General features: G+C 43.3%; 1 protein-coding gene across 4 annotated transcripts in view; it reads left to right on the forward strand.

Annotated features, from left to right (window-relative positions):
- Positions 1-3,404: 3,404 nt before the first annotated feature.
- Positions 3,405-19,804, forward strand: part of usp6nl (USP6 N-terminal like) — a 140,746-nt gene continuing 124,346 nt past the window's right edge. The window contains exons 1-3 of one of the 4 annotated variants that reach the window (XM_033040135.1): positions 3,405-3,784; positions 7,543-7,621; positions 8,475-8,480. In XM_033040135.1, the coding sequence (XP_032896026.1) occupies positions 7,618-7,621; positions 8,475-8,480 (10 nt within the window). In that variant the 5' untranslated portion in view covers positions 3,405-3,784; positions 7,543-7,617. Of the gene's footprint in view, positions 3,785-4,121; positions 4,842-7,542; positions 7,622-8,474; positions 8,481-19,804 lie in introns of those variants that run through there. The other 3 variants (XM_033040134.1, XM_033040133.1, XM_033040136.1) reach the window with 3 other exon arrangements.

The following is a 19,804-nucleotide window of genomic DNA, read 5'->3' on the forward strand; positions in this document are numbered from 1 at the left end:
TGACATCACTCTGAAGAAGGGTCTCGACCTGAAACATCACCCATTCCTTCCCTCCAGAGATGCTGCCTGTCCCGCTGAGTTACTCCAGCTTTCTGTGTCTATATATGATTAAGGGGAATGATTCCATTCAATATTGTCAGGTACACCAACTATTTCAGGTAAATATGAAAATCCTATGGGAAAAAAAAGCAGGGAATATTCCTCAATTAACTAATATTTTTTTCAACTACAGAACTCATCTTGCTTGTGTAGGAAGGAACTACATATGCTGGTTTATACCTAAGATAGATAAAGTGCTGGCGTAACTAAGCGGTTCAGGCAGCATCTCTGGGAAAAAGGAATAAGTGACATTTTGGGTTGAAACCCTTCATCAAGCTGAAGTAGGTGAATGACCAAGTGGTTACAATTTGGAAATTACTAACTGAAGAGGCTGCTGAAACAAAAACTCTCATCACGCACAGTGGCGTAGCAGTAGAGCTATTGCCTTACAGCGCAGGAAACAGGTTTGATCCTGACTACGTCTGCAGTTTAACGTGATCTGCGTGGGATTTTTCCGGGTGCTCCTTTTGTAGCGTACACATTTGTAGGTTAATTGGCTTAAATAGGTTAAAAGTGTCCCTAGTATGTGTAGGGAAGTGTTAATGTGCGGGGATCGCTGGTCGGTGCAAACTCGGTGTGTCGAAGCGCCTGTTTCCGCATGGTATCTCTAAACTAGACTATAATCCGTATTTAGACGTGGACTTGAAGAGCTGTGATCTGCAGGGCCACAGGAAGTGCAAGAAGGGGAAAATAGGGAGAGTTTTTTTTCCTGTAGGAAAGAACTGCAGATGCTGGTTTAAATCGAAGGTACACACAAAATGCTGGAGTAACTCAGTGGGACAGGCAGCATCTCTGGAGAGAAGGAATGGGTGACTGAAGTCTGAAGAAGGGTCTCGACTGGAAACGTCACTCATCACTTCTCTCCAGAGATGCTGCCTGTCCCGCTGAGTTACTCCAGGATTTTGTGTCTAGCTGAGAGTTATATTTCAACTGGCTCAGACACAATGAGTTGAATGGTTTACAGCAAGATATTTTCTATGATTAAAGTACTTAAAGACCTTTAAACAACTCCTCAGAAATTCTACAATGAATTTCTGTACACAAAAAACACTTGGGTTACCGTAAGGTTAGGTAATGTGCTTAAATTATCCAGTCAGGCAGCATCTGTGGAGAGGGAATCAGTTTCAAATCATAGTTGTGCTGATTAAAGATCACTGGCTTGAAACATTCTCTCTTCATAGATGCTTCTTGAACAATGACATGATTGCAGCATATTCTGGATTTATTTCATGTTTCCAACAGCTAGAATAGTTTGTTTTTGTATTGTTTCAATGCAACGCTTATGTCAAATTGATCAGGAATGGAAAACCATCAATCATTGTGATAAATAGTGGAAATGGGATGCACATGATGGTATTCTGTTTGCAGCAATATTTTCCAATACGTATAGAAGTTGTAGTAACAGAGAAGATGCAAATGTGCATGCTCATCCTAAGGGGAAGCAAGGAGAGCACGAGAATGGAACAGAGGGACAGGGAGACATGAAGATAAGTGAAAGAGGAAGTCCGTGTCTGGATTGAGTTGCCAAAGGAAGCTGTAGAAGTGGATACAATTATTAAGAGATTTCACAAGATACATGGCTCCCCGTTGGATTGCAACCTTGTTGTGGTCGGGGAGCTTGTGTGTCTCAGTGACCCCTAGAGCTATACCAGCAGGAGATTTGTCTCCTGTTAGGGTCTCCCATGCTGGACAGGTCGAAGGATAGAGGCGAGACGAAGAGCAATCCACTGGTCCTCCAGGTTGGAGGTTGAGCACAGGGCTAACAACCCAGTCACGTAAAACAAATATGATACGGAAACAGCAAATGCTGCCCTACATGCCAGGAGGCATTATAGGCAGTAAAGGGCCTGTCCCACTATAAGAGTTTCCCGAATTTGAAAGAAAAATCAAACTCATGGTAAGTACGTAGAATGTACGTAGCTGGCATGTCGGAGCTCGGGACGTCTCTTAGCGGCTCGTAACGCTAGCGGCAAGTACTCGGGAAATGCGGTAAGCTCGTGAAGTTTTTTCAACATGTTGAAAAATGTCCACGAGAGCCCTGAGTACTTACGAGCGGCTATTACCGTAATTCTCCGAGTTCGAATCAGGGGAAACTCGGGAGAACTCTTGAATTACCTCGTACAGTGGGACAGGCCCTTAAGTAAGTAAGTAACAAGATATATGGAGACACAAGAGACTGTAGCTGCTGGAGTGTCAAACAAAACTAAATGCTGGAGGAACTTGGCTAGGTCAAAAGGGACAAACTCAGAATGCCAATTTGGTCAGCATGAACAAGTTGGGCTGAAGAGCCCGTATCTATTCTGTATAATGGGCCTTTAAGGCCAAGATAAGACTCAATATTTTTAAGAACCTGAGACTGGAAAGGTACAAGATGGTGCCCAAACGCAGCGACTCTTTTTTTTTTTACTGGTTCCCAAGAAATCTATTGTTTTCTTTACACTACAACCGCTGCACCCTTTTTGCATTAATGCATGATTTTCTGGATTGTATGCAAAACAAGATATTTCACTGTATCCTGTATATTTCACATGTGACAAAAGCTACTATTGAACTCTACAACCTCTGTATTTATTTATCTTAACTGGTTTGACTTTCCATTTCGAAAGAAAGCTCGACTCCAATCTCTGCCTCTTACAAACTGCAATCTCTCCCTACCCCCTTTCGAAGCACCCCCGCAGACTATCAGACACCCTCTCGCCCTTAGACCCCAATCTCTCACCCCCCCCCCCCAATCTTCCCCACTAACCCCAATCTCCCCTCAAACTACACAGACCACAATCTCCCACTCAAGTCAAGAAGTTTATTTGTCACATACACATACGAGATGTGCAATGAAATGAAAAGTGGCAATGCAGGGCAATGAAAAGTGGCCCTCCCCCCCCCAATCCCAATTTACTACTCCCCCCCCCCCAACCCATAGACCCCACTCTCTCCAACCCACAAAGACCCCAATCCACTCCTCCCCTCCCCACAGACCCCAATCTGCCACACAAACTCCAACCACCCAACGTTCCCTACAGACCCCAATCCCTCCAACTTTCCCCACACCACAGACCCCAATTTCCCACTCCCTCCAACCTTCCCCACAACACAGACCCCAATTTCCCACTCCCTCCAACCTTCCCCACACCACAGACCCCAATTTCCCACTCCCTCCAACTTTCCCCACAACCACAGACCCCCCAACCTCCCAGTATCCCACCCAGAGTCCAGTCTCCCCGTCCCCAGGCTTGCAGGGGGGCGGTGAGGAGCGGGCTGGAGTGTAGCCAGCGCCAGGTGGAGCGTGTCCATGTCCCAGGTGAGTTGATGTGACACTCACTGCCCAGTGGCCCGGAAGTAAACCGGCGCGCCACAGCAAAGATCCTATAGCCGCAGTGTGAGCCGAGCCCCCGCCAGCTGGCGAGTCCCGGGCCGTCCGTCCGTCCGTCTACCACCCTCCTTCCCGGCCGACCAGCAGACCGACCATCAGCAGCGAGCCCCAGAGAGGCCTCCCTGCCCCCCTCTCTCTGTGCGGCCGCCATCACCCCCACTCTCACCTCCCCAGCAGCAGCAGCCGCCGCTATCGCCGCCACCGGGAGGGGGAGAGAGAGAGAAGGCGGCGGCGGCAAACGAACCACACAAATGCCGCGCCGGCCGCCATTCCACCGCTGAGGGCGGGAGAAAAAAAAACTCAACCCCTCAAAAGGTGAAGAGAAAAAAAAGTTTTGTTTTTCTTGAAAAAAATAACTTCATCTTTTCTTGTTAAAAAAATTATAAAACTTACTTTTTTAAGTGTGTTTAAAAGAGCCGGGTGGGAGAGAGGGAGAGGTTGTTTAAAGGTTGTGCGCGTTGGGCGCCTCACACTACCGCGGCCTAGCGGGGCGGGCGGGCGTCCGTTGGGAGGGAAGGAAGGCGGGAGGTACAACCTACCCTGATGCCTCTTCCCGCCCCCTTCTTCCTCCCACGCTGCCATTGGCTGGGCGGGTGGGCATCCGGCCTCTCCCTCTCTCCTCAGTGGCCGTGTCCCGCGTCAATCATCCGCCGCTTCCGTTCCCCGCCCCCCGCAGCCAAGTTAGGTTGGCCCGCGCCATTAATACCATCCAGTGTGCTGGCAATTGGTTAGTGAGAGCGCTTCTGATTTATTTTCATTTTATTTTAATCGTTTGCTTGTTAGTTAAACCGACTTATTTTATTTTGTCCCCCTCTTGTTTGGGTAAAAAAAGTTTCGCGTGTTTTTTTAAAATTTCCAGAAGATGGTGATTTCATTTCCATGGTCCGGGTCTGTGTGAATACTGAGTTATTCTCTTCTTCCCCCTTTTCATTTGTGTGCTTAACTCTCAACAGACTTTTAAAAACAAAGAATCGTGGTTGTGAAACGTGCGGATGTGTTTACAGGGATGGTGTGTCGGTCCCACAATATAAAAACGCTTTAAAAAAGAAAAGAAAGAAACTTTCCTGTGAAGGACTGAGACCTGCATTTTTGTGTTTAACTTTCTTGTGAAGTTCCCCTGAAAGTTGAGCTGGGAGTTTTTTCCTCCCCCCCAACCCTCTCTCAGATTGCAATTTCCCAAAAGACTGTGGCCTGAGCCATTCATCCCCCGTCACTCCTGCTGCGAACCTGCTTTGCGAGAAAACAACCAGGAAGAAACAAAACACAAGTCCTTTAAACGCCTTGTTTCTTTCTGGAGTGGAAATGGACGCGAACCTCTTAAAGATCTTGCACAAAATAATCTAGTTTTTAAACACGGGACCAAGGAATTTTGGTAAGCAAGTTGAATAACAAACATCAACATTAACAATCGCAAATTAATACTGAAAAAGAAGAAGAGTGCAGTGCTTTAGCTTTAAACGGAAGGATGTTTGTTTCCTAAACAGTTTAGATAAAGGCGAAACTTGTGTTTGTTTGTTTTGAGTTTGGATGTAATTTCGACTAGCTTGGTTATTGATTGAATTTTGCTTTGAACACTTTGTTGAGGTTTAGTGAGATTTAAAGCTTTCATGAGGGAACTGTGGAACATGGAGCTTGCCCAGTGTAGGCATGGTAGTAAAGGGTGGAGCAAAGAAAATCTGTGATGCACAAGAGATCTTGCAGTGGGGAAACACAAAGGCTTGGTGGATTTTAGTGCTCAAGGATTTAAAAATTGTGCTCATTGTACTAACCTGGGCTCATTGGTTCCCCTTGGAGTTAAATGGGATTCAAAGTTACAAAACCAAAAGTCCAGTTCATGAAAATAAATTAAGGTTGAATCTTTCGGATGCTGTCCCTAGTTTTATTATAAGCAATCAATCCTTTGTCAGAAGATTACAAATTGAAGTGTATTCTTTGTTATTGTAAGGTGAAACACGGCAACTGTTCTGAAATCCACAGAAAACCAGCGGTTACTTCAGGGCAGTGTAAAACAGGATTGTAGATTTCAACATCTGAGAGACATGCTTCATTGTTCAGTCTGGCTGCCTCAGTTCCAGCAGCTGGGTGGGAACTCTGGTGGTTTTGTGGATTTTACATGTTCACCCTGTGAACACAAGGGTTTTCTCACTGAATTCTCAGAATTGCAAGTGTTTGGGAAATACCAGGGTTTTGGTATTTGTTGTAAAATTTCAATCGAGGATTTGTGTAAATAAGTAGATGATTTGGATCAGATATGACAGAAGGGATTGGTTGATGGCGCTTCTACAGTTCCCAAAAGGCGACGGTGTGAGGCAAGTCAGTCAGTGGTCAAAGTATATGACAGTCATAACATTTTCTTCCCTATTTTCTAATACAAGAATGAGCAAGCAACAAAGACTGGCTGTCCCGATTGCTTTGTCTTCCCATATAGAGTCATAAAGCTATACAGCATGGAAGCAGGCCCATTGGCCCAACTTTCACATGCCCAATCTACACAAATCCCACATGCGTGCGTTTGGCCCAAAACCTTTAAACCTTTCATATCCATGTACCTGTTCAACTATCTATTAAATGTTATAGTATCTGCCCCAACTACCTCGTCTGGCATCTTGTTCCATATACCCATGTGTGGAAAATCAGTTGCCTCTAGGTTCCAATTAAATCTTTCCCCTCTCACTTTAAACCTATGTCTTCTGGTTCTTATTCCTATATACTGTGTAAAAGACTGCTTTCACCCTCTCTATTCCCCTCATGATCTTATGTACCTTCATAAGATCAGCCCTTATCAAGTTCAAGTGAGTTTATTGTCATGTGTCCCTGTATAGGACAATGAAATTCTTGCTTTGCTTAAGCACACAGAAAATAGTAGGCATTTACTACAAAACAGATAAATGTGTCCATATACCATGATATAAATATATACACACATGAATAAATAAACTGGTAAAGTGCAAATAACAGAAAGTGGTTATTAATAATCAGAGTTTTGTCCGAGCCAGGTTTAATAGCCTGATGGCTGTGGGGAAGTAGCTATTCCTGAACCTGGTTGTTGCAGTCTTCAGGCTCCTGTACCTTCTACCTGAAGGTAGCAGGGAGATGAGTGTGTGGCCAGGATGGTGTGGGTCTTTGATGATACTGCCAGCCTTTTTGAGGCAGCGACTGCGATAAATCCCCTCGATGGAAGGAAGGTCAGAGCCGATGATGGACTGGGCAGTGTTTGCTACTTTTTGTAGTCTTTTCCTCTCCAGGGCACTCAAATTGCCGAACCAAGCCACGATGCAACCGGTCAGTATGCTCTCGACTGTGCACCTGTAGAAGTTAGAGAGAGTCTTCCTTGACAATCCGACTCTCCGTAATCTTCTCAGGAAGTAGAGGGGCTGATGAGCTTTTTTGATAATTGCGTTAGTGTTCTCGGACCAGGAAAGATCTTCAGAGATGTGCACGCCCAGGAATTTGAAGTTCGTGACCCTTTCAACCATTGACCCGTTGATATAAATGGGGCTGTGGGTCCCCCTCCTACTCCTTCCAAAGTCCACAATCAGTTCCTTGGTTTTGCTGGTGTTGAGGGCCAGGTTATTGCGCTGGCACCATATGGACAGTTGCTCGATCTCTCTTCTATATTCTGACTCATCCCCATCAGTGATACGCCCCACAATAGTGGTGTTGTCAGCGAACTTGATAATGGAGTTCGCACTGTGGTTCGCTACGCAGTCATGGGTATAGAGTGAGTACAGCAGGGGGCTGAGCACGCAGCCTTGAGGTGCTCCCGTGCTGATTGTTATCGAGGCTGACACATTTCCACCAATACGAACAGACTGTGGTCTGTGGATGAGGAAGTCGAGGATCCTCCTGCGCTCCAAGGAATAAAGTCTTAGCCTGCACAACCTCTCAGTATAGCTCGGGCTTTCAAGTCCTGGCAACATCCTCGTGAATCTCTGCACTCTTTCCAGCTTAACAACATCTTTCCTATGACAGGGTGACCATATTCAGTTGTGGCTGTTGTTTCTGTATAGAATCAGTTTGAAATATGTTTGTCTAATCACTATTACCTATATAACTTTTTTTTTTAAATATAGGGCACGAACTCTCCTCTCAGGATAAATAATTGCAGAACAGAACCACATCTATCTCATGAAGAGGAACACACCATTATGAGTGAGTGAATGTTTTAACGTTTAAAAGTGGGATGTTAACACTTGCTTTACATTGTATGTTAAGCTGGAAGTAAAATGCTACGCAGTATTTGAATCACAAAAGTGAGGTAGAGTGGAATCACTACCTAGCTTGTATGCTTAAATTGTTCTCAACTTCTTACTTCTTATTTCTAACTTAACATGCAATGCAAAGTAATTATCCAGAACTCGTTTTTGCAAAAAATGGCTTGTAACTGGTTGGGCTACCAAAATAATTGGTATTATTCTAATATCATCTTTGTTTACAAGTTAAGGTTTTGGTAAGTTGCAATATGTGGGTTGCTCATGGAATCACCTGCATAGATGCGGATCGGTAGAAACCGGATAATTATGGAACAGGAGGATGGAGTCATGGTGTCGGACACCATAGACCCAGTTGTTGCTGGTCCTGATGCTGCCTGAAGGCCTTGCATCGTTTACTTGGTCAATTGTGCAGAATGCCATTCATCCTGTAGCGCCTGTACCATTGATTCATTTGATATTGAATATGGTAACTGATTTGGGATTAATCCCAGAAAATGATTAAGAAGGAGTGATGATAGATTTGAAAGGAAAATAGTTTTGTAGTTTAGCCAAAAAGTAATTTTAATGGCTTGGTTTGAATTGAGGGCAGTGGCAAATATCTCTGCAAGTCTATTATACGTTAACAGTTCCAAATTGTTACAGTTATCAAAACTGCTATTTATATTTTTATTATGTATTGCCTAGATTATTGTGTCCCCCAATTATCCGTGAGAAATGACAGCGAGTCTCTGTCGTCTTCCAATGTAGTCCTTCTGGTGAAAGTAGTCTCACAGCGCTGTTCCAGAATTTAGATCCAGTGGCTAAAATGGAACAGCAATGGATTTCCAAGTTGCCACATTTTTCATTTTCTCTAATCTACTGTGCTGCATTCAATGCTCGCAATGTGGTCCTGAATTCTACAACTGTAGATATTTATATTTCTCTGTCTGTGTCAGAACTGGTCATTTCTAATACATATCCTCTCTCTGTGGTACTGTGGTTTTCTCTCTTCATTCGCAAGGCTAGCCTTGCTGGATGTGTCCCGCAGCTCTGCATTTTGCAACTTTGTTTGTGTTCTCATTCTCTATATGTGCTTGTGTAGGAAGGAACTGCAGATGCTGGTTTACTCCAGCATTTTGTGTCTATCTTTGGTGTAACTCAGTGGAACAGGCAGCATCTCTGGTTAGAAGAGATCCTTGCGTGATTCCAATTCAGACATAAGGTCATCAGTGATAGGAGCAGAATTAGGCCATTTGACCCATCACGTCTACTCTGCCATTCAATCATCTATCCCTCCTAACCCCATTCTCCTGCCTTCTCCCCATAACCCCTGACACCCATAGGCTTCTTGTGCCTCCCTGATTTTAATTGATGACTTGTCCTTCAGCTGCCTGGACTAGAGGCTTTGCAATTACTTACTCTATGCATTATAAAGAAGCTGCTTAAAACTACCATTTTAGTCCAAGCTTTTTTGTGCCAACATTCTTTTGTGTGGCATTGTTATCAGATAATACACATTGATACAATAATGATATGGTAATACAAATGAGCAGCAGCAACAAGAAAGAGTTTAACCATCTTGAACTATTTTCCTTTTTAAAGCATGTCAAAACAGGTTGACTAAAATTAGTGAAGATGTTGAGAATATTTATTTTTTTGTTGCTGGTGTTGATCAAGATGGTAATTTTTAATTACGTCAGCATTTTATTTGGCAAGTTCTCCTGGAAATAGATCCCAACATGGGCTATCAAGCCAGCAGGACATGGGCTGATGACTTGAAGATGTCCAGAGCAACCTTGCATGCTATGATTATATGCCCAAGCATGATATTGTCTTCCTCTCTAGTTCTCAAGTTGCTAAACCTAAGCTTAACACCATATTTAATGGTGGGAACTATAATGTGTTGTGTAGCATACACAGATTTCTGCTCTTTCAGTCATCAAACTAAATTAAATAAAACATCAGACCTTGGTACTCTGATTGGAAATAAAGACAAGAAGTGTTGTTGCCTTGTTGAAGGCCCTGTTTTCTGGCCGCCTATATCTTTCAGTCTGAAGAAGGGTTCCGATCCGAAGCATCACCTATTTGTTTTCTCCAGGGATGCTGCCTGACCTTCTGAGTGACTCCAGCATTTTGTGTCTATTTTCGGTTTATACCAGCATCTGCATTTCTTCCCTATCACAAGAAACTATACGTTGCTCGGCCCATCAATTGAGTTGACGGAGGTCATAAAATGCTTAAACATTATAAACCATTTGCAAATAATAAACTTTCAGAAGAGACTGAAGATACTGAATCAAACCTATGGCTAATGATGGTGTAGATGAAAGGCTGGAAAAACTGGATCAATTCCTGCAGCATTTAATTGTAGCAGCAGATGAAACTTCCATTGGATGCAATCTTGACAAAAGTGTGGAACAAACAGAGATCTGAATGCAATTGATTCTGAACAACAAGAACATTTCTGACAGTCCTTCTGAATGTCGTATCCAGAAAGCACTGCATCATTTTCATCAGTGGGTCAGGCAGCAACTCTGGAGAAGTCCTTTTCTCCACAGATGCTGCCTGACCCGCTCAGTTACTCCAGCTTTTTGTGCCTATCTTCGGTGTAAACCAGCATCTGTAGTTCCTTTTTGTACATTATTTTGCTGCCGTGTTCCTAAATGCCTGTACTGCGTTTATGGAATCTGCACATTGAGCGATTAATACTAGACACTGACTCATATATTTGAATTGAAAATCTGAAGGCTTGTGAAAGAAGCCTTGTGAAAGAAGCCTATTTTCTTCCAGCTTTAACATTCTTGCTATACTTGTTGCCAAATTGTGTTATTACTGCACTGGAAGCTTTGCAGACTTGCCCACAACTACAACATTCCCTTTTTTCCCATCAATTCCCCCGCAATTCCACGCCACCTGTATTTGTTTTCACTCTACTATTTGCCAATCAGCCAGCTTCTGGGGGAAAATGGGACAAAAAGCCTATTTATTCGCTGTGTAGTTTTGAGCTTCATTGACGCCGTTCATCTTATTTAACAGATGTCGGAGACGCTCAACCAGTATTCATGTTTGTGTGGAGCATGAACCATCACTGGGACAAGCTTAAAACCCATCACAAATGGCCTTCTGTTTGTTCAAAATCATTATGAAGTAATTTGAATTAATTGCTGAAACAAGATTTTGGTGCACTCACTGAATTTGGTGAATGTGTATGCTGTGCACTTGCCCTATTGAGAGATTACTATGCTTATCTTGCCTGGTGCGAGTATATTCCAAAAATACTGGAGTAATTAAAATTGTTTAATCACATTACAGGAAAGTTGTCATTGCATTCAAGAAGATGCTGAAATGTTTTGAGGATATTGCCAACAAGGGAAAATCGTAACTCTGTAAAGATTTGATAAGTTGACCATGTTTTTGGAACAGAGAAGGCTAAAGGGTTCTTCATAAATGTGCCGATAGAGTAAAAAGGGATCTGTTTCCTTTCTCGGAAGTGTTACAAGCCATAGTAACAGAATTCAAGTGATTCGTAAGGGATAAGAGAGGAGATTGGGGACACTTTTTCACCCAGTACTGGAGGTTCTGGTTTTAAATCCCTGAAAGGATGGCAGAGACGGAAACCTTCGTCACATTTAAGAGGCCCTTGAATGTGTACTTGAAGAGCTATGATTCATAGTGTTGTGGACCTATGTAGTGAGGTTAGGTTGGGTGATTTGTTCTTGACAAGTACAGGTGGAAAGGACATCTTGTACTTGTGTACTTCGTACTTCAATTTCTCATGATGCTACATCTTTATTGAAGATCTGTGAAATACAGCATCATCTGAGTTTATAATTTAAACATTTCAGTGTTGTTAGCATCTATTTAAAAACACGATGCAGAAATAAAGCGTTCAAGTTGGAAATATTGTAAAGATTCTGCTTTTAGGTAAAAGAAAAAGAAAAGTCACTGCAAGTTTTATTAGAATTTCAATCCTTGTGCTTTCCACCCTCTTCCCTGTTTCCCTGTGATTTTAAGTGTGAATGTTTTCTTGAAAATCTTCTCTCCTACATACCTGTTAAGTTGTAATTGGGCAAAAAAAATTCACAGGGATCCTGTGAAACAGGATTACAATCTACCACATATAAGTAAACTGGCACGTGCTTCAGTGTCAAAGTTTTTAGTTATGCTGCTGAACTATTTATAAAATGAGTCATTATAAGCTGATTGATAAATGTTGTTGTCTCAAACTCCACCTCAGACCTGAGCACCCAAGAAGGCTGACAATCATTGCAGGCTTGGCAAAGGTGGTGGGGCAGTTTGAGGTTGAAAGATCTGTCAATCAATAGGTAATAGTCCAATTTATTCGTCTACATACATGAAATGCAGTGAAATGAATTTGCCAGCAGCGGTACAATAAAGAACACACAATACACAATAAAAAATGTAACACAAACATCCACCACAGCATTCATCACTGTGGTGGAAGGCACAAAGTTCAGTCAGTCCTCCTCCATTTTTCCCCATGGTCAGGACCATAAACCTCCGCAGTGGCTGCTGCGGACGGCCGGATGTACAGACAAGGTAAGTCCAGAATTGCTGCTTCCCTGCCGGAGACTGCGGCTTGAAGATGATGTTGGCCGGCGGTTGGAGCTCTTCAGGGATTCCCGGCGATGGTAAGTCCCCGCGGCGCCCGCGGTTAGAAGCACCGCAGTCCGCGGCTTCAATATGTTGTAGGCCGGCGTCGTCAGAGCTTTTCTCCTCTGGGGTCCCCAACGAGGGATCCCAGGCTCTGGACGCCGCCCTAGCTGAAAGCTCTGGAAACCGGCTTCAGGCTGCCGCGGGCCAGCGATCGGAGCACTCCCTTCTGGCGATCCCCGGCGAGGGCTCGCCCACTCCGCGATGAAAAGGTCACGCTGCTAAAGCTCCGGGCCCGGCTCCAGGAAAGGCCGCACCAATCGTTCGTGTTAGGCCGAGAGGGAGGAGACATGGAAAAAGTTGCCTCTCCTTAGAGGAGGCGACCGAAAGGGGTTCCCCCCCCCCCCCCCCCCCCCCGTCACCACCGCCCACACAAGACACACTGAGAAACATTAAAACAAACATTTGGACACTAAAAAAAAAAAAAAAAAGTAGAATTGACTAACACGCTGCTGGCAGGGCAACCGTCTCGCAGCGGCCACCACCGACTCCCAATTACTGTAAGTAACAAAGGATATTTAAAGACACAGCCGAGGCTAGAAATTCTGCAAATCAATTGGAGTCCTGAGAAGAAAGGGGATGGGAGGTGTTGTACAAAAAAGCTGTGGGAGTCAGTGGCTTGCAATAGATGTAGAAACAAGGAACTGTAGATGCCAGTTACAAAAAGAGATGCAAAGTTGAGGAGTAACTCAGTGGGCAGGCAGCATCTCTGGAAAATATAGACAGGTGGCTTTTGAAGGAACCTGACTCAACGTCACCTATCCATGTTCTTCAGTGATGCTGACTGACCCACTGTGTTATTCCTGCTCTTTTTCTGTCGCTTTTTTATGGCTTGTAATAGACATTGTAATGCTTTGTTTGAGATGGAAATGAATAATGTGAAGTGCGAATGTGGGAGAAGGCTGTTCGGGTATTGACAGGTAAGCTGCAGTCAAACAATAACATTTTGAGTAGTGTAGGAAGGAACTGAAGATAGACACAAAATGTTAGAGTAACTCAGTGGGTCAGGCAGTATCTCTGGAGAAAGAGAATAGGTGAAGTTTTAGGTCAAGACTCTTCATCAGACAGAGGCATCCTGACATAGATGTTCTTGGTTTCAAGGTGATCCATACTTGAATATAATACGGGTTGTCCATAGACTTTTTTTCTGTGAGTGAATTACAGGGGTTCTAGGTTGCTTTAAAGTTTAATGCAACCGTGGGCCATTGCCAATCTTTCAAAGCACTTAATTGTAGCTGATGTTACAACTATTGGGCAGTGAGACAAGATGCAAAATAGACACACAGTGCTGGAGTAACTCAGCGGGACTGGCCGCATCTCTGTACAGAAGGAATGGGTGACGTTTTGGGCCAAGACCCTTCAGACGTTGAGGCAGGTCCCTTTACTTTCCTTGGGGTTTTCAGAACCTATCCAGGGTCTCCATTTCGTCCGGCAGCTTTCCAAGATTTTATCCTTGTGAGAGCAAATCCGACTTTGGCCATAGAGGTGTATGGGGCTTGCTCCAAATGGGCATAAAAGGCATTGAGTTCATCTGGCAGAGATGCATCGTTGCCAGAGACCTTGACTTGTAGTTCGTGATGGTATTCAGGCCCTGCTACAGTTGCCTGGCATCCACTCGATTAAATTAAGCCTCCAGCTTGTTTTGGCAGTCTCTCTTGGCATCCCTGATAACCTTGCATAGGTCATACTACTTGTACAGTGCGGTATCATCCTTCATGAGAGCCCTGAAGCCCATGCTAGTTCCCACAGAGACCCCGTTTGATTTGAAGGAAGTCGGAGAAGTTGAAAGAGAAAATGTTTTAATGAGAAGACATTCAGCCAAATTAAGGAGATTGGAAGGGGACTGACTGAGTTCTTCAAGAGCGTTTAAATGTCATGTGTCCGTTAATGAAATATTGAAATTCTGACTTGCAGCAGCATAACAGGTATATAACACAATGCACATAGATTAAAAAATTTTTTTTTTTAAACAATCAAGTTATAGCCACAATACTTGTGCAAAAAAAGCCCCAAATCATAAATGCAACCCAAGACAATGTTTGGTTCGTAGGCCAGGGCCAGATAGGCTGCATCCCAGAGTACTTAAGGAAGTAGCCCCAGAAATAGTGGATGCATTAGTGATAATTTTTCAAAACTCTTTAGATTCTGGAGTAGTTCCTGAGGATTGGAAGGTAGCTAATGTAACCCCACTTTTTAAAAAGGGAGGGAGAGAGAAAACGGGGAATTACAGACCAGTTAGTCTAACGTCGGTAGTGGGGAAACTGCTAGAATCAGTTATTAAAGATGGGATAGCAGCACATTTGGAAAGTGGTGAAATCATTGGACAAAGTCAGCATGGATTTATGAAAGGTAAATCATGTCTGACGAATCTTATAGAATTTTTCGAGGATGTAACTAGTTGAGTGGATAAGGGAGAACCTTATCTGGACTTTCAGAAGGCTTTCGACAAGGTCCCACATAAGAGATTAGTATACAAACTTAAAGCACACGGTATTGGGGGTTCAGTATTGATGTGGATAGAGAACTGGCTGGCAGACAGGAAGCAAAGAGTGGGAGTAAACGGGTCCTTTTCACAATGGCAGGCAGTGACTAGTGGGGTGCCGCAAGGCTCAGTGCTGGGACTCCAGCTATTTACGATATATATTAATGATTTGGACGAGGGAATTGAATGCAACATCTCCAAGTTTGCGGATGACACAAAGCTGGGGGGCAGTGTTAGCTATGAGGAGGATGCTAGGAGGCTGCAAGGTGACTTGGATAGGCTGGGTGAGTGGGCAAATGAATGGCAGATGCAGTATAATGTGGATAAATGTGAGGTTATCCACTTTGGTGGCAAAAACAGGAAAGTGAACTATTATCTGAATGGTGGCCGATTAGGAAAGGGGGAGATGCAACGAGACCTGGGTGTCATGGTACACCAGTCATTAGAAGTAGGCATGCAGATGCAGCAGGCAGTGAAGAAGGCGAATGGTATGTTAGCATTCATAGCAAAAGGATTTGAGTATAGGAGCAGGGAGGTTCTACTGCAGTTGTACAGGGTCTTGGTGAGACCACACCTGGAGTATTGCATACAGTTTTGGTCTCCTAATCTGAGGAAAGACATTCTTGCCATAGAGGGAGTACAGAGAAGGTTCACCAGACTGATTCCTGGGATGTCAGGACTTTCATATGAAGAAAGACTGGATAGACTAGGTTTGTACTCGCTAGAATTTAGAAGATTGAGGGGGGGATCTTATAGAAACTTACAAAATTCTTAAGGGGTTGGACAGGCTAGATGCAGGAAGATTGTTTCCGATGTTGGGGAAGTCCAGAACAAGGGGTCACAGTTTAAGGATAAGGGGGAAATCTTTTGGGACCGAGATGAGGAAAACATTTTTCACACAGAGAGTGGTGAATCTCTGGAATTCTCTGCCACAGAAGGTAGTTGAGGCCAGTTCGTTGGCTATATTTAAGAGGGAGTTAGATGTGGCTCTTGTGGCTAAAGGGATCAGGGGGTATGGAGAGAAGGCAGGTACAGGATACTGATTTGGATGATCAGCCATGATCATATTGAATGGCGGTGCAGGCTCGAAGGGCCGAATGGCCTACTCCTGCACCTAGTTTCTATGTTTCTATTGCTTTTGCTTTTCAAATGGTAAGCAAAAACTTGTCACACTACCCTGGTACATGTGACAATAAGAAACTAAACATAAATTTAGTTATCAAGAGCCTGATGAGAAGGAGCTATTCTTGAACCTGGTGGTCATGGTTTGCAGACTTTTATATCTTTTTCTGATAGTTTAAAAAAAAAAAAATGAAATGAGATGGTGGTGTGTCATTGCTGGCTGTCTCTGAAATAGTGTCTCCCACAGATCCCTTTCATGTTGGTGAGGTCAGTACCCATGATGAACTGGGCAGTGCCCACCTCTTTGTAACCTCCTTCGTACCTGGGTGTTCAAGTTGGTGAACCAGGCCGTGATGCAACCAGTCAATGCTATCTATCAGATGTCTGTAGAAGTTCAAGAGAGTATTTGTTGACATGCCAAACCTCCTCAATCTTCTGAGAAAGTAGGTGTTGATGGGCTTTCTTTGTGATAACTTCAATGTTCTTGTTCAAGGAAAGAGTGAAGGGGCCTTGAACCATCCCATGTTTGACGGTATAGAAGGATTAAAAGTCCAACTGGTTTAATTATAGTCTGTATGCGTTTTTTAAAAGAAATGGGACCTTTGCTTCCAATGTACATCTCATAATTTGCCATTTAAAAAAAGTACTGTCCGTACTGGGCAGCACAGTGGCGCAGCAGTAGAGTTGCTGCCTTGCAGCGCCAGAAACCTGGGTTTGATCCTGACCACGGGTGCTGTCTGTACGGAGTTTGTACTTTCTCCCCGTGACCTGCGTGTGTCTTGTCCGGGATCTCCGGTTTCCTGCTGCACTCCAAAGATGTACAGGTTTGTAGGTTAATTGGCTTGGTGTCATTGTAAATTGTCGTGTGTGTGTGTGCGCGCATTGGTGTGTGCGCGTTGGTGTGCGAGGATTGCTGGTCGTCATGGACACGGTGGGCCAAATGGCCTTTTCAGCTCTATCTCTTAACTAAACAGAAGGCCAGCCATCTTTAGTCTCCTGAGAGGTTCCTTATGAAGGTGTAATTTCCTAAAATGAAACATGATGCTTCTTGGAAGTATACTCGGGAATTTGTATGCCAAACAATATTTATGCAAATAAGGCTTTTGAAACTTCTTTCTGATTAAATTAACTGATTACTTAAATATTATCAAATCCAATCAAATTTGTGGTTTACATGTATCAATGCACGTGAGGAATGTGATCAAGGAGTAATTTGGATGATCATTCAATCATTTTATCTCTGGCATCTTGCATGATGTATACCTTGTGATTCAATGTGAAAAGCCATGGGAGGTTGACATGCTCGATGTAAAATGGTGCACATTATTTGTTTTAAGGGTGAGGTGCAGCTGCTAGAGCCTCACAGCTCGAGTCCCAGAGCCAGAGTGCTGTCATCGGGAAGAAGATAAAGGAGCTTGAAAACTGTAACATCCAGGCTCAGGAACAGCCTCTTCCCTACTCTTAGGCTATTAAAGACTACAAATAAGCACTGAACGACATAGACTTGCGAGCCTTGGTTTTGTCCTTTTGCACTATTATTGTTTCTTTTTATGTGTATGCATATATGTGTGTGTGTGTGTGTGTGTGGAAAATGTTGGGATTTTTTTTGTTAGTTGCAGAGCTCTTGTGTTTACATATATTGTTGTGCTGCTGCAAGAGAAGAATTTCATTGTTCTGTCTGGGACATACGACAATAAAACACTCATGATGCCAACCTCCTCATGGTCCTATTTGCTTTGCTTTCTGGATATTTGAACCAATCAAATATACGACCACTAACCTTTCACTGTGTCTCTCCAAGCCGTATTGTACCAATTTCTACCAGAACAATTCTGAATGGTTATTGAAAGTCCTGTTTCCTTTCTCATGTTCTCATTTCAGTCTCTTCTGTTTTCATTAAATGTTAGAAATTAACATAATTGTACTAAAGTTTAAAACTGGGAAATAAATGCCAATTAGTGCTGTTTTTCACGGTTCCAAAGGACTTTATTTAAATAAATGTGACAAAAATAGGAATCGTACCTCTGGTGTTAAAAGTAACGTTTTGACATGTTACAAAGTAGCAGTTTTCTGTAATTCTAAAATTCCCATTGTTTCAATTGAACATTGTATTGAAGAGTTGGATGGGTTTCAGGCTGGGAAGATAATTGAAGATTTATGTGCACTTGGATAGACAGGCATATACTTCACGAAATACTGTGGTCATTATTGTGTTGGGATCATAGAAAAGTCTCCCATGGAATGTGTTTATTCATTGAATGGTGGGGATGGCAATAGTGCAGTGGCTTTTTCATGTTCACAAGTTCTATGAGCAGAATTATGTCATTTGGTCCATCAAGTCTATTCTGCCGTCCAATCATGGCTGATCTATCTTTCCCTCTCAACCCTATTCTCCTGCCTTTGCCCCATAACCCCCTGACACCCAAACTTGACCTCCACAGCCATCTGTGGCAATGTATTCCACAGATTCACTACCCACTGACTGAATAAATTATTTCTCTACTTTTTCCAAGGTTTGTCCTTCTAGTCTGAGGCTATGGCCTGATCCTAGACTCTCCCACTAGTGGAAACATCCTCCCCACTTTCACACTATCCAGGCTAATAATTTTATTTTTTTCACTCCTAAAGGTCCTTGGTAGCTGCTGCATTAGTAACTGATGTATGGAACTGAAACAATTTGAGGCAAATGCAGAAGTACATAACTATTTAAAAATCAGTCACAACTCTGTTCCAAGTCACTAAACCCTCTCCAGTGGATGCAAAAACGGAGAAAATAAATGCATCGGAAACCTCTGTAAATAACCGATTAAGTTAGTACATTTGAAATGTGTGCAGGAGCAGGCCACTTGATTCCTCAAACCAGCTCCTCTGTCCATGAAAAATCACACTGTTGGAAGGAACTGCAGATGCTGGCTTACACAAAATGCTGGAGTAACTCAGCGTGGCAGACAGCATCTCTGGGGAGAAGGAATGGGTGACGTTTTGGTTGCAACTCGAAAATCACACTGGTTTGACCTCTGCCTCGGCTCCCACATTCTTGTCATTCTCTGTGACCCTTGATAGTCTTTATAGATTATTATTTTAAACATCTATTTAATATATTCAATGATTTGGCATTCTCAGCCTTCTGGGATAGGAAATGTCAGATTTTTGCGTCTGAGAAAAATTCCTCCTCTTCTCTTAAACAACAGACCCATTATTCTAGCTTGCACACAATTGAGAATAAAACATTTTGCCGCCAGTGTTAATACCTATATTGATGACAGGATGAGACAGCCTCTGGACCCCAAACAAGAAGACATCAACAAAGTAATTTATGATCTTGAGGGATTTCACAGAAATGTTTTGAAGTGTATCCGGTACGGTGCGTTGCTTTGAAGAAGTATGCTGATTTTAGCAGGAGAATGTAGTTACAACCTTGACTGAGTAGTTTGTTGGGTTTAGGTTTTTAATTGATCTCTTTGCTAATTAATAAGGACCAGGTGACACATTGACGTGGCGGTAGTGTTGCTGCCTTACAGCGCCGGAGACCCGGGTTCAATCCTGAATCCTGACTACGGGAGCCGTCTGTACGGTGTTTATACGTTCTCCCTGTGACCCCGTGTTGGTTTTCTCAGGGTGCTCTGGTTTCCTCCAGCATTCCAAGTATGTGCAGGTTTGTAGGTTAATTGGCTTCTGTAAATTGTTGCAAGTGTGTAGGATAAAACTAATGTACCCCGTGGTCGCCGTGGACTCGAGACACTCGTGGAAACTAAACTGATGTAGCAGCTGACTAGTATTTGCGCGCAAGATTACGTACATTGGTCTGAAGTTTGCCATGAGGGAAGTAAGAGAATGAAATCCAAAATGTGGAAGTTGCAGCTC

This window comes from Amblyraja radiata, chromosome 21 (assembly GCF_010909765.2).
Source record: "Amblyraja radiata isolate CabotCenter1 chromosome 21, sAmbRad1.1.pri, whole genome shotgun sequence".
Taxonomy (NCBI): domain Eukaryota; kingdom Metazoa; phylum Chordata; class Chondrichthyes; order Rajiformes; family Rajidae; genus Amblyraja; species Amblyraja radiata.